Source organism: Syzygium oleosum, unplaced genomic scaffold, assembly GCF_021117445.2.
Source record: "Syzygium oleosum isolate NSW1041296 unplaced genomic scaffold, Sole_v2.1 Sole_v2.07, whole genome shotgun sequence".
Taxonomy (NCBI): Eukaryota; Viridiplantae; Streptophyta; class Magnoliopsida; order Myrtales; family Myrtaceae; genus Syzygium; species Syzygium oleosum.
The window spans coordinates 9,161,122-9,186,192 of NW_026607491.1; the positions used below are offsets into that span (position 1 = coordinate 9,161,122).

General features: G+C 42.4%; 3 protein-coding genes and 1 pseudogene across 3 annotated transcripts; 2 read left to right on the forward strand and 2 right to left on the reverse strand.

Moving 5' to 3' along the window:
- Positions 1 to 11,049: 11,049 nt before the first annotated feature.
- LOC115677748 (UPF0481 protein At3g47200-like) lies at positions 11,050 to 12,938 on the reverse strand (annotated as a pseudogene).
- Positions 12,939 to 17,237: 4,299 nt separating this feature from the next.
- Positions 17,238 to 19,090, reverse strand: LOC115677739 (UPF0481 protein At3g47200-like). Its single transcript, XM_030600961.2, has one exon. It carries the CDS (start codon positions 18,689 to 18,691, stop codon positions 17,312 to 17,314), a length of 1,380 nt encoding a protein of 459 aa, XP_030456821.1. The 5' UTR covers positions 18,692 to 19,090; the 3' UTR covers positions 17,238 to 17,311.
- Positions 19,091 to 21,344: 2,254 nt separating this feature from the next.
- Positions 21,345 to 22,392, forward strand: LOC115675586 (stress-response A/B barrel domain-containing protein At5g22580). Its single transcript, XM_030598310.2, has 2 exons — positions 21,345 to 21,590; positions 22,015 to 22,392. The coding sequence occupies exons 1-2, from the start codon at positions 21,472 to 21,474 to the stop codon at positions 22,211 to 22,213; spliced, it is 318 nt and encodes a 105-aa protein (XP_030454170.1). The 5' UTR covers positions 21,345 to 21,471; the 3' UTR covers positions 22,214 to 22,392.
- Positions 22,393 to 23,142: 750 nt separating this feature from the next.
- On the forward strand, positions 23,143 to 24,093 carry LOC115675576 (uncharacterized). Its single transcript, XM_030598303.2, has 2 exons — positions 23,143 to 23,868; positions 23,952 to 24,093. The coding sequence occupies exons 1-2, from the start codon at positions 23,295 to 23,297 to the stop codon at positions 24,044 to 24,046; spliced, it is 669 nt and encodes a 222-aa protein (XP_030454163.2). The 5' UTR covers positions 23,143 to 23,294; the 3' UTR covers positions 24,047 to 24,093.
- Positions 24,094 to 25,071: the final 978 nt, after the last annotated feature.

The following is a 25,071-nucleotide window of genomic DNA, read 5'->3' on the forward strand; positions in this document are numbered from 1 at the left end:
AATAAGTAACTTAAGTTACTTAAGCATGTGTCATGCAAGTTGCAATTTACCACTAAAAGAGAAGAAAAATATAGGAAAAATTGCAATTTAGTACCTATGTAGTCCAAACCAACCCGATCCTCTGGACATGGGCCACAAAACCTTAAAAAACAAAGTATTAAATACAACAGCATTCAATAAAAGGTAAGTTCCTTCACTCTGGGGATTAAGTAAAACGTAAAGTGGATTGAGCAAGTCTCTTCTTCTTCCCATCTTCTCTAAATCTTAAGAGTTCGTCTGTTTATAAGAAAACTATTTTCGGAAATTCGCTTCCAACTGTCCAGTCTTTTGATGATGGATAATTAATTGATTTACAAAGAACGTCTGCTATGAATTGAAAACAATAAGCTTAAATTGGAGGAAAATAACTTCAATTTCTAACAAGAAGGAAACCATTTCCCCTAAACCATCAAACAAAAGATAACCATTTTCCTTGAAAACGATTTTCATGAAAGTTAATTTTTTTTATCATGAAATTTTCAATGAAATAAACGCACCGGGAGATCATAACTACCCTTGAGCAACAGCTTGTCCAAAAAGAGCAATACAGGCTGGTGTGACTTCTTGTCTTTGGTTTTGGCAAGCTTCTTTCTATTTTTCGTTCCTAGTTAGCACTCGGCTATTTGTTTGTGGCCTAGCCTGAGTTCCCTACCAAGTGAGCTCAATGGAAGGCACTTGGGAGTGTATTGCTTTAGAAAGAACTTTTCGTCCGGTGAGACGTCAGTCGATTACTCTTTCACTCCCTCACGTGCTTGCTTCATCTATGCAAAGCGTTACTAAGGGGGGATGGATCAATCACATGTCCACCAATTCTTGGGATCGATGCACGATTGCAAATAAATTCCACACGATCATGCCACTCTTCATGGAATCTCCACTCTTCTTGCTAGTGAAAATATAAGATCGATCCAAAGTCAATGGCGCCACCCATTTTCAAAACGTGGACTTTCGTCATTCCAATTCCACGAAAAATGATCTCTTGTTCGCTATTTAAGCCCCTGAAACCCGACTCCCAAATTCGTCCACCCCCACTAAGCCATTCCTTCTTTATCACCAGTATGTCTCCGTCGGATTTCCAGACCCAGAACGGTAAGAGGAGCCGTGAGACCTCCGAGGTCTTCGAATCCGTGTTCAGCTTCCTCATGGGCTTTGCGAACGATGCCGAGACCATCATTCCTCCGCCTAAGCGCATAGCCCTTGTTGATGATGATACCACGGATGGAGTTAATGTCGACGAGGAGGAACCATTGGAGAACGGGGGTGATGGTAATGCAGGGGACTTGTTCAACAAATTACCCGTGAAAGACAAGGAGGAGCTGCTCAAGGACGTGCTCGGCGAGATCGTGGGGAACATGCTGGGCAAGCTTCCTGAGGATGGGAAGGAAACATTTCTAGTGAGGTGTTTCGACGGGCTGTTCCCGATGCTTCCCTACGAGTCGCAGAGAGTTATTGAAATTAAAGTGAAGGAAGTGTCCTCCCAATCCCGGGAGGCTTTAGTCACACTGAGCGCTCCAGAATCGCCCTTGGCCATTCCGAACCTGTTTCCTGCGGATGCCCTTCGTCCAGTGGGGTTCAAGGTGAGGTACCCGCCTGCGATTGGCGGTAGAGGAAGAGGCGGGCAAAGATTCAAGGTGAAGTTCCCGGATATGATTGGTGTTGGAGGAAGAGGAGGAGGTGGGCAAGGGCAAGGGCAAGGGCAAGGAGGAAGTGAGTAATGAGACTGTCGCTCATCGCTACGTGCTCAGCCACGAAATGAGTCACCTAAACGGATGATATGAACTGTCAGATACATAGATTTCACACGAGATCTCTGGATCCAATGACTTCATATTAGACTGAATTTAGACAAGATGTTCACGGGTCAATGGGCACGAATGCGTGATTGCTCTTTACTACTTTCTTTCTTTTCTCTCTCTTTCAAAACGTGTAGAATAAATTCTTATGTATCCTAGTTGGCGACTACTTAATCGCTTTGTGTAATCGTTTGGTTGGTTTGTTGTATTAGTGGGGGTTTGAGAAGTTTAACGATGAATAAAATTGGTACCATCCTCGTACCTCTTATGTTTGCTTCTTTTTTTCTTTTTTTTGGCTGACCAACTTTTATGAACTGCGGAGAACCGTCACGTGATACTGTAGAGTATCTAGTAACTAATGTCGTAGTGTTCTATCGATAAGGTAGCATTTAATAATTTTTATTAGATTTATTTGGACTGGGTAATGGAAAATTGCATGATTAAAACAGGAAAGGATGAATGTGTTTCCTGACAAATATGTTAAGGCTCCTCAATTTAAATGATTTTTACAATGCAAGTAGTCGATTTCCATTCCATCATTAAGTAGTTTTGGCTTAAACCGAATATTTCATGGGGATAGAGGACTCTTATGTTAACTCCGAGAGAAGAAAGGTACACCGGTCGCTCTTCCCCATCATTTTATTGATCTAAAAGAAGATATACAATTCCATCATGTTAACATATTAAAGCAACACGAACCAAATGAAAGAAGCATATTTGTACAAAAGGATAACGCCGATCGATGATAATGACTCTTGGTTTCAAGGTCTAAACTTCTCTAAACTAGAAAAATTATCCGAAAAGTCTTAAACCTATTGCACTGTTGTCAATTATGTCATAAACCTTTCAATTTTGTCAATTGAGTCATAAACATTTTCACCTTTTGCCAATTGAGTCCATTCGATCAATTTTGGCAAGAATTCGCTAATGTGGACGCCGGCTGTCCTACGTGGCACAACCGGCGCTGACGTGGATAATTTTTAATAATATTTTAATATTTGTCAAATATTTTTATTATTATTTTCTTTTCTTTTTCTCTTTTTTTTTTGTTTTACTTCTTAACTTTTGTTTTTTTTAACCATGTGGTCGGCGATGCTCGCCAGGCCCTCGTTGGCCACTAGGCGAGGGTTGCCTGGCCATCGAGGCAGTGAGCGAGGCAACCTAATAAACATAAGAACAAGAGTGACTTTTAGCTAACAAGAAATAATTTTTGGTGGACTTGGAGTAGAGATTTGTAGTGATAGAAAAATGTAATACTATGTACATTGCTAATGACAAGTACATGTGCCTATTATAGACTTTAGAGGTTAACTATCCAAAGTAACAAATAACAAAATATCAATTACATTGAATCAGAATCAAGACAAAATCTCCTAAATATATCTATTTCTCTAACATCCCCCTCAAACTCAAGTTGATTTGAAAGAAGTCAACTTGAGCTTGGAGAAAAGATCGAGAAAATGCTCAGGCAGATGTGTCTTGGTAAAGACATCGGCAATCTATTCGGTGGATGAAGTAGACACAAGTCAAACAATGCCATGAAGAACATGAGATTGAATGAAATGATAGTTGATTTCAATGTGCTTGGTTCTTTCGTGAAAAACATCATTATGTGTTATTTGGATAGCACTCCGGCTGTCGCAATGAATGATTGTTCCACTATGTTGATACACTCCCATGTCTTCTAATAGCCATTGCAACCAGAGTAACTCTGATGTCGTATCAGCAAGAGCTCGATATTCTGCTTCTATACTAGAGTGAGCAATAATAGTGTTTTTCTTGTTACGCCATGAGATAAGTGAGGTGCCCAAAAAGAAATAGTAGCCTGTAGTGGAGCGACGATATTGAAGGTCACCAGCTCAGTCAGCATCAAAATAAGCCGTCAACTTCAAGGTAGACTGAGAAGAATAGTGAAGGCCATGAAATAACATACCCTTGATGTAGCGAAGAATTTGAATTACTGCAGCAAAATGCGTCATGTACCGACTAACAATATGGACGGCATAGGCAACGTCAAGTCAAGTAACAATGAAATATATAAGACTGAAACAAATCAGAATTTGAAGTCATGTGATTACAACATGTAGAGTCAAAATACCACGAATTAGAAGTACCAGAAGCGACAAACGTAGTACAAGGAACAAAGAAACTAGAAGTACCAAGCTCTCGAAGAATGGAATGAAGATCCTCTAATGAGAAAGTGACAGACAATCCATTGGAAGAAGTCTTAATAGCAACAGCATTAGCAGATGAACTTGCATGGGGACCGCGGTTCCGGGGTTGATTGGCTGTCCCTGGAAGTTTCTTAGGTCGTAGTCGATGGCAATTGGACATCAAAACCTCCAATTTATCCATAATATGCACTCTACCAAATTTCAACACCGTAGATTCAACAGCAAATGCAAAGAAACTAGTACCTGGAGAGCCAATATGGAGAAACTAAGGCAAAAAATAGACTTAGCACGTCGAAATACCTTAGGAACCGGTATGTAATCTCCAAAAACCCATTTAAAAGTGATTGAACGCGTCAAAAAAGTATCCCGAAACCGGTTTGACCGGTCTGACTGAACCGGTCAAAGGTCAACAGAAAGTCAACGGTCAACTATCGATCAACAGTCAAACTGCTGACGTGGCTGTATGATGAGGCAAATGATGTGTCGACTGAAGTGGATGATGATGTGGCAGCTAGTTTGGTGTGAGTGTGCACACGGATGGCATGTGAGTGACGTCAGCAATGACGTCAGCGGAGTGGTAGGCACTTGCGGCGCGTGGGGCATGTGGAGAAGCATGGATCGTAGCCGCAGTGGCGCATGATGGCGCCTGCGGACGCATGTGGCGGTTTCCAGCGTTGGACTCGGCGTTGGACGAAAAGATGGGAGGTGGTTTTTCTGAAACAAGCCACCAATTGCGTCGAAACAATACTCAAAAGTGTTGGCTCTATAGAGGCGCGTGAGCTTTACCCGTAGTCACACTAGGCATAGGTGGGAGCGAAATTTTGATGTCTTGCAGTTCTGAGGGCGATGAGTCAGGTGGTAGTGTTGGTTTGCTGAAATAAGCAACCAAAATAGTCGAAACAATAGTCGATATTTGTGGGTTTGGCGAAAAATGGATACCGGCAGGACTCAATGACCGCTCCTCAGACAATTGGCACTGATACCAAGTTGAGATTTGTAGTGACGGAAAAATGTAATATTCCAAACAGTGCTAATGAAAAGTACATGTGCCTATTCATAGGTTTTAGATGTTAACTATATAAAGTAACAAATAACATAATATGAATTACATCAAATTAGAATCAAGACAAAATCTCATAAATATATCTATATCTCTAACACCAGGGAAGGACGAGAGTCCACGTTTAAGTAAAGGCAAAATTGGTGGCACCATTGACTTTGGATTGATCTTACTTCCTCTAATATATCTTCTTTTTGAAGCAATGTCTTTCCATTTTGATTTCAGATATAAGGTTAAGCTTGTAATCCACAATGTGCGTTTGTGTATATCAATGTAATGTTCGTTTGAATGTTGTGCATAAAAGTGCTTGTAACTTCCCTTCGATTTTAAATCCAATGAAAGTTTGGATCATAATAATTTTCTTTTCAATGTCGCCTTTGATTTCCTTTAATTTCTTCTTCTTATCTTTGATTTATTCTAATTCCTGCACCGTTCTTTTCGTTTGCTTTCATCTTCCGATCATTGAAATTTACTTTTTGAGCAATTTACCTATTATCGTGTACATCAATTTACCGAATTCCATCTCACACTTTGCTCTCAGGAACTAGCACGCCTTTTTAGTATAGTCGTCATTATGTCCGTCTTAGAAAAATCTGTTTTGCGGTCGAGTTAGAGCCAGAGAATAAGCTTTAGTTTGTTTTCCGAATCACCTATTTGCCAGATTAGCCTCACGTCGAAATAGCTCCAACAATAGTAGCAGACAACCACAGTTAGTTGCTATCAAAAATCGGTATCAGAAAGGAGGTTGATGTAGAAAAGGACATAGCATTGAAGGTGACATAAACTACACATAAATTTCATATAGATGGTTGACGCAATCAATGACTCAGATAGATTTGGTGCGGCAGACATACCTAGCGAAGAGATCTGTGCTGTCACCACAATCTCTTCGTTGGTCATAAAATTACTTAGCCGATGGAAGACTCACAAATGAGCAACAAAACCAAGGGGAATAAAAAAAGTCACGGCATCATTGCCAAGAGGGCTCACGGCTGTACTCCAGCTATCTGGGACCTCGAAAACTGGTTACATGTTGCCGTAAGTCCATGTCTTCCCAAAAATGCGGTGGCGAGTGTCGGTTTTTAACGAGCATGCTTCTTTCAGTCACTCTCGTGTTGCTTCGATATGTGAACATGGTGGACCGGACTATCTTCCATTCCATTACTGAACAAGATCGAATGCTAGTCCGCCATACTCACCGTTACAATGCTGATAGTCCTACACCCCAAACAGAATATTTGGTTTATGGTATAACTATTTAGTAGTGGAATGGAATCGACTATTTTCGTTTTTAAAATAATGTAGATTGACCAGACTCATGATATATCTCAGACAATACATTCATTATTTCTGGTTTTCAATTATGCAAGTTCCAATTACCTTATCGAAAGAAAACTACGGCGTTAGCTACTAGATACTCTAAAGTACCGCGTGATAGTTCATAACATTTGCTAGAAGTTAGTGAGAGAGACAGAGAGCACCAATGATAACTACCACCAAGTGAAATAATTATGACTGATCTACGTTCCCGTGACGAGCTATTTGACTACATCTACATGCAAGGGGAAAAGTGCCAAAAAAGTCCTACACCTTTTGCATTTGTGCCAATTTAGTCCTAAATCTTTTTTTGGTGCCAATTCAATCCTAAACCTTTTACATTAGTGCCAATTTAGTCATAAACCTTTTTTTGTGCCAATTCAGTCCTAAACCTTTTTGTCTTTGTACCAATTCAATCTTTCCGGCCAATTTCGGCCTAATTTTGCTGACGTGGACACCGGCTAGTCACCGGCGCTGACGTGAATAACTTTTAATAATATTTTACTTTTTTGAATATTTATTTATTTCTTTCTTTCTTTTTCTTTTTTTTTCCCTCCCTCCTTCCTCCAGCCGGTCGCCAGACTGGCGATCGGCCAGAGGCCAGAGGCCGGCGAAGGCGAGCCTCGCCATGGCTGGGCGAGGCACGACCTCACCAGATCCGTCCAGCGGCTGGCGAGGCTCGACCTTGCCAGATCCGGCGAGGTCGTGCCTCACCCAGCCGCCTACGAGGCTCGAGCCCTCGCTAGAGGCAGCGACAAAGGCTTCCAACGAGGGCTCGAGGCTTGCCTTCGCCATCGCTGGTGAGAGTGAGCCTTGCCAAGGGCCGGCGAGGTCGACCTCGCCGGCGGCTGGGTGAGGCACGACCTCGCCGGATCTTGCGAGGTCCAGCTTCGCCCAGCCATGGCGAGGCTCACCTTCGCCATCGCTAGTGAGGTCCAGCCTCTCCCAGCCATGGCGAGGCTCGCCTTCGCCGTCGTTGGCGAGAGCGAGCCTCACCGGCCTCTGGTCGGTCGCCGGTCCGGCAACCGGCTAGAGGAAGGAGGGAAAGGAGGGAAAAAAAATAATAAATAAATAAAATTTCAAAAAAATATTAAAATATTATTAAAAGTTATCCACGTCAGCGTCGATAATCGGCCGCCAGCTGGGCAACGTCCACGTCAGCAAAATCCGGCCAAAATTGACCGGAAGGACTGAATTGGCACAAAGACAAAAAGGTTTAGGACTGAATTGACATCAAAAAATACCAGGTGTGGGATGGAAACCGATAAAACTGGAACAAGAGTGGCTTATCGTTTGATAGGGCTGCAAGAGTGACGTATCATTTAGAGCTAAATTTGGAGTAGTTTTCTCTTTCAGTCTAGAAATACCAGGTGTTTATGATTATAAAACTTTTTCCCTTGACAATCAAGCTGATCTCTTATCTGTGTTTATCTTTACTTTCGTTTCGTTACATCAATGTACTTTTCTTGCACTTCCATGTAATTTATCTTTGGGTTACCGCAAAAAATTTCAAACTGGTACACATATAACAAAATTTATCACAAACTAGTGTTTTGACAATCAAAAATCCCAGACTGGTACATATGTGACAGATTTACCCAAAACTATTTTTACGACCATCAAAAACCCCAAACTAATATATTTGCGATAAATTTACCCTCCATTAAATTGAATTAATATTACAAAAAATTACAAAATGATACACTTGTGACAGACGGAGGACAAAATCCAAACTGATACATCTGTCAACTGTCACGTGTCATCCAACTTAGAAACTAAACGGTAAAATTTAATGGAAACTAACAGAGGGTAAAATTGTCATTGGTGTACCAGTTTGGAATTTTTCATGCTCAAAAAATTAGTTTGGGATAAATTTATTATAAGTTTATCAGTTTTGGATATTTTGTGGTATTAACCCCTTATCTTTTGTCCCATCAAAATTGGCATAATTCAGTGATTAAAAAAAGATTTGGCATAATTCCATCTCTGCATCCAAGCTTCATTTCAACACTTTATACTCGAACGTGATACCGCGAAGCAATCTCGATCATTCTCCCTAGTTTGAAGTTCAGCACAATTTCTTACGATCATTCTCCCTAGTTTGAAGCACAACACAATTGCTCTAAGTTTTCTTCCTTAGGATCAAGCTCCCAAAAAAATACTCTAAGGCTCCGTTCGCTTCACAGAAAATAACTTTCAAGAAATTTTTATTTTATTTTTTACATGACGTGAATGTGGCACCAACTAAGTGTCACATCAATAAAAAGCTTGAAAATCCAAAAGATAAAAAGATGAAAAGAAAAAATAAAAAATAAAAAAGGATAAATATTAAAAGAAAAAAGAAAAAGTATTTAGAGAAAAAAAAGAATAGGATTCTTAGGTTGGGTTGAGGCAACCGTGGTCAGCAAGGATTAATCGCTTGAGGTTCAGCCGAATCTTGTGTGGCCAAACTTTGCGTAATGGTGCACCACCACCGCACAAGCTAGCGGCCGTAAACCATCGCCTACTAGCCACAAAGGTCGTAAACACTCGCCGATGAAGTGGGGAGCGGAGGCGCTTCCCTCCTTAACCCTTTAGCCCCAGTAGCATAGTGTTTTTTTTTTTATCTTTTCAATTTGATCCTAATTAAACTTAGGAGGAAAACAATATTGTTTTGGTCATTATTGCACTTTTTATTAATATAATAGCAACGTAGGAAAAAGAAAGTAATAAAAAAATTATTATGTCAGTAATTTCCGTCACTCAAATAGGACAGAGCTAATAGAGGTATTTGATTGCATAAATTGGAGAAGTTTTAAGATTTGATTCTACAAATAAAAAATTTTCAGAATTCTATTTTTGTGACAAATTTTAATATTTTGACGGCCATTGTCGTATTGACTGACATAAATTGCTTCTAGGAGTTATGCGTGTCAATCCCAATGGCACGGACTAAAAGAGCACTCCTTAAACACATCAAATAAGCCGAATCTCGACTTAAAACTCATCGCTAGCACATATCACGAGAAAAGTTAATGTATTAGCGATAAAAAAAACTTCCTTATTTGTAAAAACTCATGAAAAATGATCTCCAAACACCTTGCTGTTTGATTTGAAGCCATTGTTGCATAGAATTCTCCTTATCAAACTGGCTCAAAAACCAGGAGATGAATTGGAGAGAACACTCCATCGGACAAGAGCGCGTTCCCACGATGATGATCAGATGAGGGTAAAGGTCTCATAGGTCTAAATTAGGCCGATGGAGTTGAATGGCATGTCCTCGAGATCATTTTAACAGAAGTTACAGGTTATGGACCTCGATTCTGCATATCTAGTGTCGTATACATTGTTCCTGTGAAAAAAAAAATCATAAATAAAGTGAAAATGAGATAGGATAGAAGTGTAAGCAAGCTTATACAAGGAGGCCCACTCGAGCACACAAAATGGGCCAAGATCTAATAGAGCCCCGCGCGAAAGGGCCAATTTTGGAAACCGTGAAACCTGGCGAGGGGAAAAGCAACAAGATCGACTCCTGGAAGAGGACTACGACGGGGAGATCCTCTTTCCCTGCATCTCTTCAACGTTTGCACTGGAGACCGTGTCCAATATGATTCTCAAGGCCGAAAGGAAAAGGTTCGTTTGAGGTTCAAGCTGTCATGCAAACCAACCGTCACATTGTTCCCAGTCATATCTTATTACTCTCCAGAGAGTCCAAGGAGCAAGGCGGCTTAGGCAGTCATGCGATGATGCAACAATGTGGCCAATGGACAGGGCATCTCCTTATCTGGAAAAGTGTTTCCCAGAAAACAATAGGAAATTCTTGTTATCTCACAGCTAGAATAAATCAATCAGAAAACTGAAGCCAATCTTGCAGCATGGAAATGCATATTCTTCCCTCAGGCAGGAAGTGGGAAGGCGAGCTCGGTCTCTGTTTACACTATGTCGAAGCAGAACCTGAAACGCCATATAAGTAACAATGTGGATATGCTGGCGAGGAGGTTTAGGTGGGGGAAGGAAATGGCACCCAAAAGCCAGGGGCCAAATCAATGCCGTGACCTTGTTTATCGGGAGATCTCATGACCTCAATCAAGCAATGATCTCCTAGAAAGGATGACAATTTCTCATAGAACCCAACTAGAATCTGTTGTGGCTTGTGGGTGAGAGTGATGCTGGTGAAATAGGGTGAAGAAGAAACTTCCATAAATCACCAATCAAGAAGGTCCAACAATCTTCGCACGGAAGAACACAGTTTTTACAAGACCACTACTGAGGGTGTTTCTGATAAGAATAATTTAAAGGTGTATTGTATTCTGGAAGAGAGTTGTCGACACAAGATGTTTGATGGTAAACGCTCACAATTCAAAAGGAGACAGAGGCATTTACTTATTTCACTTTATCGCCTTATCTGGCCTTATAAAAAATGATTACAACACTTGCCATTAAATAGGCTTATTACATGACTCGTAAATATATCTAGCATTCCAAAGAGATTGATTCCTGAAAATTTACAAAACATTAACTACATATAGAAACACGAACGGTTGACAAAGAAATACAAACAAACTCTTGAAAGTAATAACGACTCTCTTGAAAGTTGAACAGACATCGGCATCAATATTGTAAATCGACAACCAGGTAGCCGATCAATAACCATTAAAATCGACAACTTGTTTAGTGAATCGATAACCTTTTCTCTTGATCGCCAACTTCCAATAAATTTGGTTTAATTCATTGGAAGATCTATTTGTGTCGTCCTAATGTTCCTTCATTAGTGTATGATATGGTTCGCAAGTTCACAGCTAGTAATGACACAATTTAGCAATTCAGCAGTTGAAGTTCATTAAAGATTCCGAACCCAGGAAAGCATACCCACACACATAAACTGGTCTCATTGCTTCGGGGGACGCAAGTAAGCGTAAAGCACAAAGAAAGACTGAATGAAAGTGAGCACTAGAATCAGGGAGGCCACCAGTGCCGAAATCAAAGACCATGGATTACCAAAGTACTTGCGCTTCAATCCTGTCCACCGCTTGCGCCACTGGTTCCTATTGTACCTGTTCAGGTCGTCGATCACTCCAGCCAGATAGCTCTTATTGATATCAATCCCCACGTCCTTCATTATGTCGTTGAAGAAACTCGTGACTCCGGCATAGGACCCGTAGTTATTTATTAGCACGTGCTGATCCAATGAGAAGCTCGAGTCATCTGCGGTGGCCATGGGGCACCCCATGAAGGTCACGTAGCTAGTGATGTCCCGCGAGCAGTGGCAGTAGCACTGCTCGAACGCGACGCAGTTGAATAAGAAGGAGCTGGTCAGTTCATCGATCATCAGCAAGGGGATCTCGAGCACTCCATTGTTGAACCGAATGTCAAGCCAACCGCTGCACTTCCTTGGCTTGAATTTGATTCCCGAGCGGCGGAGCTTCATGACTGAGTGGACCAGCTGCGGATACTCATTGTTGGATTCCCTCGGCACTTTCGGAGGGAGTTTATTAAAGCTCAGCTGGATCAGGTGGAGCAACTGTTTGACGTCCCAGTCTCCATAATTCGCAAGGACATCCGGCTGCCGCAGGCCATAGTTGAAGAACTCCAATGCGAGCTCAATGAGAGAGCACTGGCGATCGGCAGGGCCCTTCGAATTATCATAGAGCATTTGAAGGACGAAGAAAGGGACTTGGTTCTCGAGATGGAGGAAGTCACGCATGAACGAAGTGAACGTCCACAACATATTGAAGATCTGGTCGTCGGGCTTGGGATCGACGATGCTCCCGTTTACTCGGCACACCTCGATGATGAAGCAGCCATCGAGGACCATCATCTCAATCAGCTCCGGGCCCGCAAATTTGAGAGGCTTTGAGTAACAATCTCGAATCTCCACTTCCCTCGATGTGACGGCATTTAAGTAATAGTTGTGATCAACTCCAAAGCTTCTGTTTCAGTCGAGCTTGTGCTCTTCGATCATCCGGACGCACTCACTCCCGTGGTGTTACGGGCCAATGGACACGATGCGGGGCTTGTAGGCCTTGGGGTTGAGCTCGGAGAGGGTCCCAGGGACCTTGAAGATGCCAGCAGGAGGAACTGCCAGCTCATGGCTTCAGACGTGTCGGCATCTGGCTGACCAACCGATTCTGTACGGATGACCAGTCACGTTCCGCCTCCGTTGCCACTGTGACCGCAAAGTGGTGGTTGGCCTGACCATTCATGGGGTTGGGATTGTCTCCTCCAATCATTTCAATCTCCATCTCGGCCTCTGTACTGCTCTGAGACCAGGTTTTCGTAGACACTAAAGATATGGAAGCAACGACCTCGTTGACCTATGGATAGCGGGCTCTGATGCTCCGGCTGATGATGCTGCAATTGCAAGGAGCTTTTTCGCACATGCAGTGAACCAAACCTGGTGGGAGCCAACTAAACAGACACGAGTCCAAGGCATAGCTAATTTTCTATTGAAACTTTCTCAGCTTTATTTGGACTAGTGGGAGACCTGATGTCCTCTGATCAAACATAAAGAAGGATCTGTGCTTTAGGTTGCACCAACAAGAAGACAGTGGATTAGGAATATTTTCACTACTTAGATCATGTGTGAACTGCACCCGTTTTCCTTCATCTTTCCTTGAGCCACACAACTTAAGTTCTGCTAAAATCGCTAATAATTATGGGAACTGAGATCGTAATCAGAACCAGAAAGCCTGGTTTTAGTGAGGCCCCTGTAAATATGTGATGCGACGCATCAGATGCGTGCTATTTTTTGAACCAGAAAACTGAGCTTTATTTTAATTTATTTCTGGCGCCAACAGCAAATTGACGTTTTGAAGATCTAATTGGCATTGATGTTACTGCTTTCTGATATGTACCATCTGTACACTGTGAATGAGGCCAGCTGAGTTGTACATTGTGGAATGTCCTCCCTAACCCAGGTCATTTGTGAATCCCGTAAAACTGTTCATTATTTAACAATCGCGTATCAAGATCTAATATAATCATTCTTCAAAAGAATCGATTGTAGAATCAGAAACATTTTTCCTATTAATTCCATCACAATATGACATATTCACTAATGAGTAATAATCACCCCTTGTCTGGGTCAAACATGACAAAAGCGTCCGTCCCATCTAACAGATGTGTTGAAAAATCAGATCCAAATGACTCAATAATGGGTGCAGTCTAGATTCCTTAAAGATGAGTGGTGTCATATAATCCACCTACTATAGTCCACTGCTATACCTTACTGCTCATGGAATGACATAAAGAAGAGTCCAGCAATGGCAATCTGTGCTGTATGGTTTAGCGAAGGAGGCCAAATTAAAAAAGGACGGATTCGTTTCGTCTGGAACACTGCCTAGTCCCCCCCATTGAGCTCACTAGCCATGGAACTCAGGCTAGGCCAACAGACACCTTCAATTTTCGAGTGCGAAAATGGAGCGAAAGATAGAAAGAAGCTCGCAAAACAAGTTACATGAGCCTGTTTTGCTCCTCTTGGAGGAGCTGTGGCCTGATTGAAAGACTCTTTTCAACTCTCAATACTAGTCCTGAAGTATAGGTTGCCAACTATATGGATCGCCACAATCACACTGCACCTTTTAGCTACGCTACCAAGATGTGGCTTTACCGCTCCCCAAGCGCCTTTCGCATGTTGCCATCTGCGTTGATCGCTTCTATCCGAGGAGGACCAACTAGCAATTCCCACTCTCTCGACTCGGCTAGGTTAAATGTTAAGTGCAAGTTATATGTTACAATTTTTTGTGACAAAAGATGCTAAAAAGGAGCTCCTATCAAAAGAAGTAAATTTTCTCTTTTGTTTTCAAAGCTTGGGGGGCCTTTCATAGCGTAGTTGCCTGTAAACAAGGCTCTTTATAAAAAGCCCATTTTCCATATAACTTGCGATGTCGCTTTGGATCGAGCCCGCCCTCTTTAAGTCAATAGCCGCTCCTCCAGTCCAAGTACACAATTGAAAGAACCCACTTGAGCACCCTCCAATACCATACCATACCCATGACCCTATGAATGAGGACACCTAGTATTTATAAGGGATAATGACATGGACAGTCCTTGAACTTTGACACAACGTGCAATGTGATCTCTGAACTTTTAATAGTTCAATATAATCCACGAACTTTAGCTTAAAGTTTAATGCGGTCTCTGAACTATTACTTTGTTCAATATGCTCCCTCGACTTTTGGTACATGTTCAATATAGTCTCTGAACTACATGAAAATATTCAATGTGGTCCTTCCATTAAGTCAATATAGTTTAGGGATTACATTGAACATTTCATATAATTTATGAACTAAATTGAACATGTACCAAAAGTCCGGAGACCACATTGAACAAAGTAAAAATTCAAGGACCGCATTGAACATTAAGCAAAAGTTCTAAAATTTATTACAAACATGCAATTAAGTTCTGAAATTTTCAAAAATTATAATTAGATCTTTAAACATATCGGGTGCAATAGACTCCCTTCTTAACAAAATATTGGCATAACAATTTTCAATGATTTTTTTTTAAATAAACATGGAACCGATGTGGCCCCAATTAGGCGCCAAATCAGCAAACGCCTTAAAAATTTAAAGAAACAAGATGGAAAGGAAAAAAAAAAAGGAGAAAAATGTTAAAAGAAAAAGGAAAAAGAATTAAAGAAGAAAGCAAAAACGATAAAAATAAAAAATAAAAAACGATTGGGATTCTTAGATTGGATTTGAGTGCCGGTCGTCGGCGAGGGCTAGCCAACCCTTGCGTGGTGGTCGCGCCACCACCACCACGCACAAGCAAGAGGCTGTGAACCATCGCCTGCTTGCCGCACGGGCCGGTAACGCTCGTTGACCCTAGCAATAGCCGGTAGCCCTTGCAGGCCCTTTGCCTACATCACCACAAAGGGTCGCCAATCCTCGTCGGCAAAGTAGGGTGTTTAGGAGCTGCCCCCCTTAATTTAATTTTACTTTAAGGTTAGGAGGAAAACAGTGTCGCTGCCCATTATTGCACTTTTCATTAACATAGTGGCAACATAGGAAGAAGAAAGTAATAAAAAATATCACATCAATATTTTCTATCACTCAAAGTGGACGGAACTAACAGAGGTGCATAATTAGATAAGTTTTAGGATTTAATTGTACAAATTAAAAGTTTCAAAACTATGATGCAAGCTACTCCTAGGAGTTGTGCATGTTAATCCTGAGGGCACCAGCTAAAAGAGCACTCCTTAAACACATTAAATAAGTAGAATGTCGACTTTAAACTCATTATTTTAACCAATTAGAGACAAAGAACTTTTCTTATCTGCAAAGTGTTATGAAATACGATCTCTAAACACCTTGCTGGTAGATTTGAAGCCATTCTTTCATAGATTTGTATTATGTTATCAAACAGGATCAAAAACTGGAGAATAACGACACCACAAGTACCATAACTTTCGTATTGCGCTCAATTGAAGGTAAATTTTTTTGCAACCACTTGAATGCCATAATTTCTAACCAAATGTTCATTCGAGTGCCATAACTTTCAATTAATCACTCAAGTGCCATAACTTTTTAAAAATGTTCATCCAAGTATCGAAAACCCGATGTGTCATAACACTTGTGCTCAACATTTTTAAAAAGTTAGGACGGTCAAGTGATCGATTAAAAAATTATATGACACGTAAGTGATCTAGGAAAAAAATTATGGCACTTAAATGAGTGTCATGTATTAGTTATGGCAATCAAATAATCGAAAAAAAAAAATTATGACTCTCAAATAAGCGCCATACAAAATTTATGACATTTGTAACGTCCTTTTCTTAAAACTAGGAGATAGACCGGAGAGAACACTCTCCTTCAAACAAGAGCTAGTTCACGCAATGATAATAGGATACGGGTAAAGGTCTCATAGGTACAAATTAGGCTGATGGGTCCAAGGCCTTTGATGGAGTTAAATGGCATGTTCTCAAGATCATTTTAAGATAAGTTACAGGTTCTGGACCTCAGATTCTGCACATCTAGCATCATATCCCTTGTTCCGGCGACCTTGTTCTTGTATAAGTAAAGTGATTATGAGAGGATAGAGATGTAAGCGAGCTTATTGGCTTCCTCAAAGAGGATAACCACGGGGAGATCCCTGCATCTCTTCAGCGTTTGCACGGAGACCCTGTTGCATACGATTCGCAAGGCCGAAACAAAGGGTTCCTTTGGAGGATCAAGCAGTCATGCCGACCAGTCGTCACAATGTTCTCAGTCATGCAATGATGGAAGAACATGGTCAGTGGACAGGGCATCTTCTTCTCTGGCAATGCGTTTTCCAGGAAAGAAGACATTAAATTTCGATGCTAGGTATTATCGATTAGAAAAATGAAGCCAATCTTGCAGCATGTAAATGCATAACCTTCCCTCGGCCAGGAAGGCGGAAGGCTAGTTTGATAAGAGCTCAGTCTCTGCTTACGCTATGTCAACGCAGAAGCTGAAAGGCCATGTAAGTGAAAATTTGGATATGATGGCGAGGAGTTCTAAGGGAGGAATGGCACTCGAAGGCCAGGGGCTAAATCAATGTGGTGAACTTGGTTTCAGGAGATCTCAAGACCTCAGTCAAGCTATGATCTCCCAGACTGGGATGACAATTTCTCATAGGACCCAATCAGAACCAGCTGCGGCTTGCACGTGAGAGTGATTCTGGTGAAACAGGGTGAAGAAGAAATTTGATGAATCACCAATCGAGAAGTTCCGACAATCGGCATCCTTCTTATGGAAGAATATACTTTCTACAAGACCTCTATTGAGGCAGGGTTTGTGTTTCGCTGTAAGGGACAGTCACGTTAATGATTTGGGAGATCCTATTTGAAGACGTATGTCATCCTAATGTTCCTTCATTAGTGTATGATGTGGTGCGCAAGTTTGCAACTATGTGAAGACACAATTCAGCAGTTGAATTTCATTACAGATGCTGAACCCAGGAAAGCGTACAGACACACAAACAGCTCATTACGACCGAGGAGGACGCACGTATGCATAAAGCGCAAAGAAAGACTGAATGAAAGTGAGCACTAGAATCAGGGAGGCCGCCAGTGCCGAAATCAAAGACCATGGATTACCAAAGTACTTACGCTTCAATCCCGTCCACCGCACACGCCACTGGTTCCTATAGTACCTGTTCAGGTCCTCCATCACTCCAGCCAGATAGCACCTCCCAATATCGAACCCCACGTCCTTCCCTAAGTCATTGAAGAAGCTCGCGACTTCGGGGTAGGTCCCGTAGTAATTCTCCAGCACATGGTGATCCGATAAGAAGCTCGCGTCATCCGCAGTGGCCATGAGGCACCCCATGAAGGTCACGTAGCTAGTGATGTGCTGCGAGCAGTAGCAGTAGCACTGCTCGAACGCAACACAGTTGAGGAAGAAGGAGCTGGTCAGTTCATCAATCGTCAGTGGGGGAATCTCGAGCACTCCATTGTTGAACCGAATGTCAAGCCAACCGTCGCACTTCCTCGGCTTGAATTTGATTCCCGAGCGACGGAGCTTTGTCACTGAACGGACCAGCTGCAGATACTCGTCGTCGAATTCCCTCGGTGATTCCGGAGGAAGGTTGATAAGGCTCATCTGGATGAGATGGAGCAAGTGCTTGACGTCCGCGACTCCATAGTACTTCACGAGGACATCCGGCGGCCGCTGCACGCCGTAGTTGAAGAACCGCAGCGTGAGCTCGACGAGAGAGTACTGGGGATCGGCAGGACACTTCGACATATCGTAGAGCGTTTGGAGGACGAAGAAGGGGACTTGGTTCTCGAGATGGAGGAAGTCGCGCATGAACGAAGTGAACGTCCACAACATGTTGAAGATCGGGTCATCGGGCTCGGGCGTGACGATGCTCTCAATCACTCGGAACATCTCGATGATAAAGCAGCCGTCGAGGACCATCATCTCAATGAGCTCCGAGCTGCCGAAGTTGAGTGGCTCAGAGTAACAATCTCGAATCTCCTCTTCCTTCGACGCAAGGGCATTGAAGTAATCGTTGTAATCAACTCCAAAGCTTCTGGTTCGGGCGAGAAGAGCAGAGAAGAACCGCGGCTTGTGCTCTTCGATCATGTGTACGTACTCTTTCCCATGGTGGTACGGGCCGATGGACACGATGCGGGGCTTGTACGCCTTGGGGTTGAGCTCTAAGAGGGTCCCAGGGACCTTGAAGATGCAGCAGGAGTAACTGCCAGCTGAATGCTTCAGACGGGTCGGCCTCTGGCCGAGTCTCCGATGCACTACGGATGACCAGTCCCTTGCCGCCTCCGTCGCCACCGTGACCACATGGTGGTGGTTGCCGTGACCGTTCATGGGGTTGGGATTGGCTCCTCCAATCATTTGAACCTCCATCTCGGCCGCTCTACTGTTCAGATACCAGGTCTTCGCAGACACCAAAGATGGGGAAGCGAAGACCTCGTTGACCTCTGGATAGTGGGCTCTGATGCTCTGGCTGATGATGCTGCAATCACAACGAGCTTTTTGGCACGTTCAGTGAACCAAACCTGGTAGGAGCCAACTAGACAGACACGAGTCCGAGGCATAGCTAATTTTCTATTGGAGCTTTCTTGGCTTTACTTGGACTAAGTGGGAGACTTGAAGTCCTCTGATCAAACATAAAGAAAGGCGTTTGCGTTAGGTTACACCAAGAACAAGACGCGGCATTAGGAATATTTTAACTACTCAGATCATGTGGGAACTGCACCAGTTTTCCTTCATCTTCCATTGACCCAAGGAGCTGAAGTTCTGCTAAAAAAATATAACAATTATGGGGGACCGAGTTCATAATCAGAATCAGGAAGCTATTATGGTCATATATAATTCTTGTTGTGGATCAATTGCTAGAAAACCAGAAACTTTAGCTCGGATGAAATTTCTGATACTGATGTGATCGTATAAATGCCTGGTTCTAGTGAGACCCCTGTAGATTTGTAGTGCATGCTATTTTTTTAAACCAGAAAGCTGAGCAATCTTTTAATTTATTTCTGTCGCTAACAGAAAATTGACGTTTTGAATATCTAATTGGCATTGATGTTACTGCTTTCTGATATTTGTACTATCTGCACATTGTGAATGAGACCAGCTGAGTTATGCATTGTGGAGTCTCCTCCCTACCCCAGGTAATTTGTGATTCCCATTAAACTATTCATTATTTAACAATTGCGCATCGAGATCTAAAACAATCATTTATTTATAAGAATCGATTGTAGAATCAGAAATTTTTTTTCCTACTAATTCCATCACTCGGAAATGAAACATTACTCTGTAAATCTCGTATGTGTACTAAAATGAATCTGGACCATCGAACCTAGTGAGATCTACAATTTTAATGATCCGGTTCAATATTAGGATGTATATCACGCTCGTGTAATAATTTCTCCAAGGAAGTGTATTAACAAAGCGAGATGACTTGTGATACAGGTCCAAGCAGCCATGCTCCAGGCTGGCAGGCAGCCAATTGAAGGCTTTCATCCGAGAGCACTTAGGTTATGGGTCCAAGTGGCCGGTGAGTCCACTCCAGGACCATGTTCCTGGCGGCCGATCAAAGGCTTTTGCTCAAGAACACTTGTGAAACTGGTCCAATTGGCCAAGGGAATTGGCTCCAGTATTGCGTCCCAGCGGCCGATGGCTTTCACTCGAGAATCCCAAGGATATAGGTCAGGGCAGCCAAAAGCTTTTGTTCCTGGACTGTGTTCAGGGCGACCACAGGCTCTCTCGAGAACACTGAGATGTGTGGCCGGGCAGCAGTAGGCTTTTGCAGTGGAGGTGGCGGGAGGCTTTCACCATAAATTATAAAATCCAGGTGGCTGATGGCTTTCACTACAGACGGTCCTGGCGGTCGAAGGCTTTCGCTGAGGACTGTCATCTCCAAGGTGGCCGAAGGCTTTCACCGTTGGAGAGACTCTTCACTGTGCGCGGGGCCCCGCGTTCAATTATTTCCTACGATTAATTCATGACAAGCATATGATATGAGGATGACACAAATGGGAGACAATGCTTTCATGTAACCATTGACAACTAGATCAACAGAAATTAGAAACAGTAATGAAAGCTGAACATGGGGAAGATTCTGTCAATAAACAGATTTGACCATATAAATCCTGTCGATTACAAAATCTCTAGCACAATATAGAGAGAAAGATGGGTCTTTGAAGACTAATAGGAACGACGGCGACACCATCTACCATTGATCTGCTCAGCAAATACCAGTATTAATGGAACTAAAACGGAAGATGGCTTTTTGTAACCAATTTACTTTATTTTAAGTTCTTGTGACTGAACTTCTAGTCATTTTATTCTGAAACTCTACAACGACTGTTTCAAGTTACCAAATCAGGCACAAATTAATGGAAATATGAGGAAAAACAGATTGCACAATGGGAAGAATCTGTTCTGCCTCATCAGGAAGCCAGAAATCAAGATGACATATTCACCAATTAGTAATAATCACCCCTTATCTGGGTCAAACATAACAAAAGCGTCCGTCCCACCTAACAGATCTGTTGAAAAATGAGATCCAGATGACTCATAGTGGGTGCAGTTTAGATTCCTTAAAGATGAGTGGTGTCATATAATCCACCTACTATAGTCCACTGCTATACCTTACTGCTCATGGAATGACATAAAGAAGAGTCCAGCTAAGGCAATCTGTGCTGCATGGTTTATTGAAGGAGGCCAAATTAAAGAAGGTACTCGACTAGGAAAAGTTAACATCATTTTGCACGCACAAATCAAGAAAAGAAAAACACTGTCATGTGACGATACAGTCGGCAAAATGAAAGGGTGACCCCAACACTCGAACTTTTTTCCAAATAATTGACACCACTGACCCCATGGATGTAGGAAAGTAAGCATTAAGACAATGGCATAAGACATTTTTGCTGTACCATCGAGGGAAGAAGATGCTGGTTTGTGGGTCTATGCCGGCAATCACCGTACCTTTCCCACATATTGAGCTGCCGATTCTGTCCCAGAAAGAAGACACCTCTCTTTTGTGCACCTCCAATGACACGAGTGGTGAACTGGGCCACCGCGCAAACAGTGCACAGGTTGAGCTGTTGAAGTTGATGGGAGAGTAATGTGTATAAATTCTGTCGTTCAGTGACCTATTTTGCTTCGGGATTGAAGTAGCCATGGGAGACTTTAAGCATCTGGTTATCGTCAAGTTCAAAGAAGACGTTGCAATTGAAGAGATTCTCAAGGGATTGGAGAAGCTGGCCCTGGAGATCGAAGCTGTCAAGTCCTTCGAATGGTAACATAATCAAACTTCTATTTAGCTGATGATGATACTCATGATGTTTTGGTCCGTGGGACAGTTCAGTGCACTCCAAAGTGCTAATCTCTCCATCAGTGTGATATTAGTGCACGGATCTGGTCTAGTCGACCAATTATTATTATCGTAACAATTCTGTAAATTTCTAGACTGAATCTGCTTGTAGACCATAAAAAATGCAGTGATATTCATATGCTGAGAGGACGGGCATAGGCTTTTTAAAAACTGAGGTGTGGCTATGCTGTAGCAGAATCATACAGTTGCGCTCTTTGCCCTTTTTTCTGTTCAATGACAACATAATTAAGTGCGTGATTTTCCAATCCACCAAGAATCAACCTTAATTAAAGCTACAATTCCCAAAACTGTTTCTCACTATTTGGTTTTAAAAATGTTAATGAAACAGGGGACAAGACATGGAAGGGCAAGAGATGCTTAGACAAGGTTTTACTCATGCTTTCATAATGTCATTCCACAAGAAGGAGGACTTCACTGCCTTTCTCGGTCATTCAAATCATGTAGAGTTCTCCTCTACATTTTCCTCAGCTATTGAGAAGGTGGTTGTGCTCGATTTCCCCGCTGTTCTTGTGAAAACAGCAGCATGATTGTGATCATCCTCTGTGCAATGTGTATGTGACAGCATATGTGTGTACTCAGTTACTCGTCCAGTCTCGATAGAATCTGATCAACCTACAGACTACCTGTTCTGTTTCAGCGTGTCCTATATTGTATTTTGGATTATATGCTTTTGATGAATAGACAGTAAGATTGGTACTGCTGGTAATGGATTCAATTAATCATGATAGTAATAGCATATGACTGTGATCCCAGAAGGCGTTAAACGAACTTTGACTTTATTGCTATGCCCTGTCTGCGAGAGTGGACAATTAGTACTGATGTGATGCTAACACACCATCCAATGCGATCACATCTGTAACCCCACCTAAAAGGAGAGCGAGTGGCCCGATTTAGTCTGAGGTACTTTACACCAATCAGCATGATTATGCGAATTCGAGATAAAATATGGATACTAAACTTTTGGCTCCTGACAAGCCCAGGCATCTGGTTCTATTCTGGTTGCAATTGAAATGTCGCGAGATCAAAAGAAAAGAGATAAGCGAGAACATGCGCAAAAGGGGCATTGAATATGTACCCGATAGCTCGACCAAATACGAAGCTTAAAGCCTTATATGAAAGAGATGGGCTGGATTCTCAGAGCTAAAAGCAAACAATAAAAGTGCCAATGACCACCGTGGAAAAGAGAAGAAACATGAAGTAAAAGGATTGGGGAAGAAAAAAGCTCTGATTCTTCTGCAAAAGGAGGCTCAAAATGATTCCATCTGGTCCAAAAGAAATCAAAACAAACAATAGAATGAACTTATTGCCACCAAGTGACCCAAAAAGGGGGATTGCATAAGGACAGATATTCAAAGATAAACTGAAAAGTAGATTCCATTTCCCAATTGCTTTCTTCTATCACTTCTATAATCTGCCCCCCAGAGAATCAAGAGCCAAAAAACTAAAATGAAGCCGCTGAAGAGACTCCATCTCCTAGTAGTTCTGATACTGCACTACTTTCTTCACCTTTGCATAGCCGAAGGAGCGCCTGGAACTCTCTGCGGCAAAACCCAGATCGACCCGCCTTTTTCGAACTTGAATTCGACCGAGGCATCTCCATTGAGTAGGATGATTCTCTGCAGATCTCAGAAGCCATATTTCAGAACATCTCTTGGTCTTTTCCGGATTTCCTCCATTGACTACACCAACAAACTACTGACCATCTCACACCAACCGTCTTGTTCATCTCAATCCCATTTGTTCTTTCCTTCACTTCTCACTGCTGGTTTTCCCCCGCCTCCGCACCCAAACTCACTCCTCCTCCTCAACTGCAGCGATACAAGACTCCCCATAATGTCGACTCTTATCCATAATTGCACTAATTTTCATACATGCCGAGTTCTTCCAGAAACTCCAGGGCAACCAACTGAACCTCTTGATTCATGCTTGCTTATTCATGATCTCGAAAAGCTTGAGAATGGTATTGATCCTAAGGCCCTGAACTGCTCCAGTTACAGATGGGTATACAAGAACAATGCTACTAATGATGGTACTGAGTCGGAGGACTACAAAGGGTATGAGCTTGGGACGAGGATATCATTCGACATTCCAGATCACGTGCCGAACATCTGCAACGAGTGTGAAAAGCCTAATGGAAACTGCGGTGTGGGATTAAGGTGCATTTGCCATCCAAGGGAGTGCAGTAAGTCCACAATTTCTTCTATTCGGTTTTGTTATCATCGAAATCGTTGATCAGAGTCAAGAAATCAACATTTTCTTTTGCAGGGGATAAGGTCATCTCAGGAGGAAGTGCATCATCCAAGTCCTTTGGTAGTGTCCTCTTCTGTTTCCTTGCTCTCCGTTTGGTTCTATTCATTTGAGAATCTGCTGGTGCACTGGTAATGAACAGACCAAGATTATTAGACAAGCGAATGACCCTTGCTCTTCTGGTCCAACTTGGACATGCCCATGAAACCTTTTTACAAGCTGCATCGCATCCTTAACTCGGTCCATTAGATTTCCAAACTCGAGTTCGAGCTCTGAAGCTCAAATTCGATCTCAGAATGACTTTAAACTGAAGTGAATTTCTGACGTGCGGAATTAAGTCGAAGCTTGAGATTTTGAAATTCATTCCTGATCGCAGCCCAAATCGAGCGGCGCTCAAGTACATCGCTCGAGCTCGATTCAGCTCAACTAGACCCGGTTTCCGAAGTCCATCGATGCATGCCAATAAGATTTCTAGTCTTACCACCATGCCAATTATTTTGGAGCCCATCAATGCTGAATACCCTGCGATGGACTCTGCAGCATGGTTATCTTTTTTCATTTGCCATGATAAAATGATAATTAAGATTAAAAGGCAAGTTTTACCACAATAATTACTTAATTAGGCAGCAGTCCGGCCAATTTGGCATTTTCCCAACTGCTTCATCATTTTCGTGCGCAAAGTCAAACCTAGGAAGGATTGGAGGTGGCCCAAAGTTTAGGTATTTGGACTCAATCTGCACCCAAAATCTTGTGCCCTCGCGCCTATGTCACATGCACATGTGCCTTAATTTCCCGATCACCGAAAATCCCTCCATGAATACACGTCGGTGATTCCGATGTGACGATTATATCATGCGACAGTGAATCAAGGAAAATAAAAGTCGATGAGAGACGGGTTCTTTTTACATTCGAATTCAAAGCAGAGTGTCGGACGTTAGCGATTTGTCCGGTCATTCTACGCATTTGTTTAAACGAATCTCATGGCGATTAGGACTCCGATTTCGTCGTATCAAGCGAGACAGAACACGTGAAGGAGTGTACACACATGAGATGTACATGGAATCATCCCCCCATCATCTCGCTTTCGCAGAGGTTGGAGATCTTGAGGAAAGGACAAAATCGTCCAATAATTTAGTTT

Coding starts and splice junctions, on each gene's coding strand:
- LOC115675586 (XM_030598310.2), top strand. CDS start 21,472: ATGGGAGACTTTAAGCATCTGGTTATCGTCAAGTTCAAAGAAGACGTT. Junction 21,591..22,014: donor GCTGTCAAGTCCTTCGAATG/GTAACATAATCA, acceptor TTAATGAAACAG/GGGACAAGACATGGAAGGGC.
- LOC115677739 (XM_030600961.2), bottom strand. CDS start 18,691: ATGGAGGTTCAAATGATTGGAGGAGCCAATCCCAACCCCATGAACGGT.
- LOC115675576 (XM_030598303.2), top strand. CDS start 23,295: ATGATTCTCTGCAGATCTCAGAAGCCATATTTCAGAACATCTCTTGGT. Junction 23,869..23,951: donor TTGCCATCCAAGGGAGTGCA/GTAAGTCCACAA, acceptor TTTCTTTTGCAG/GGGATAAGGTCATCTCAGGA.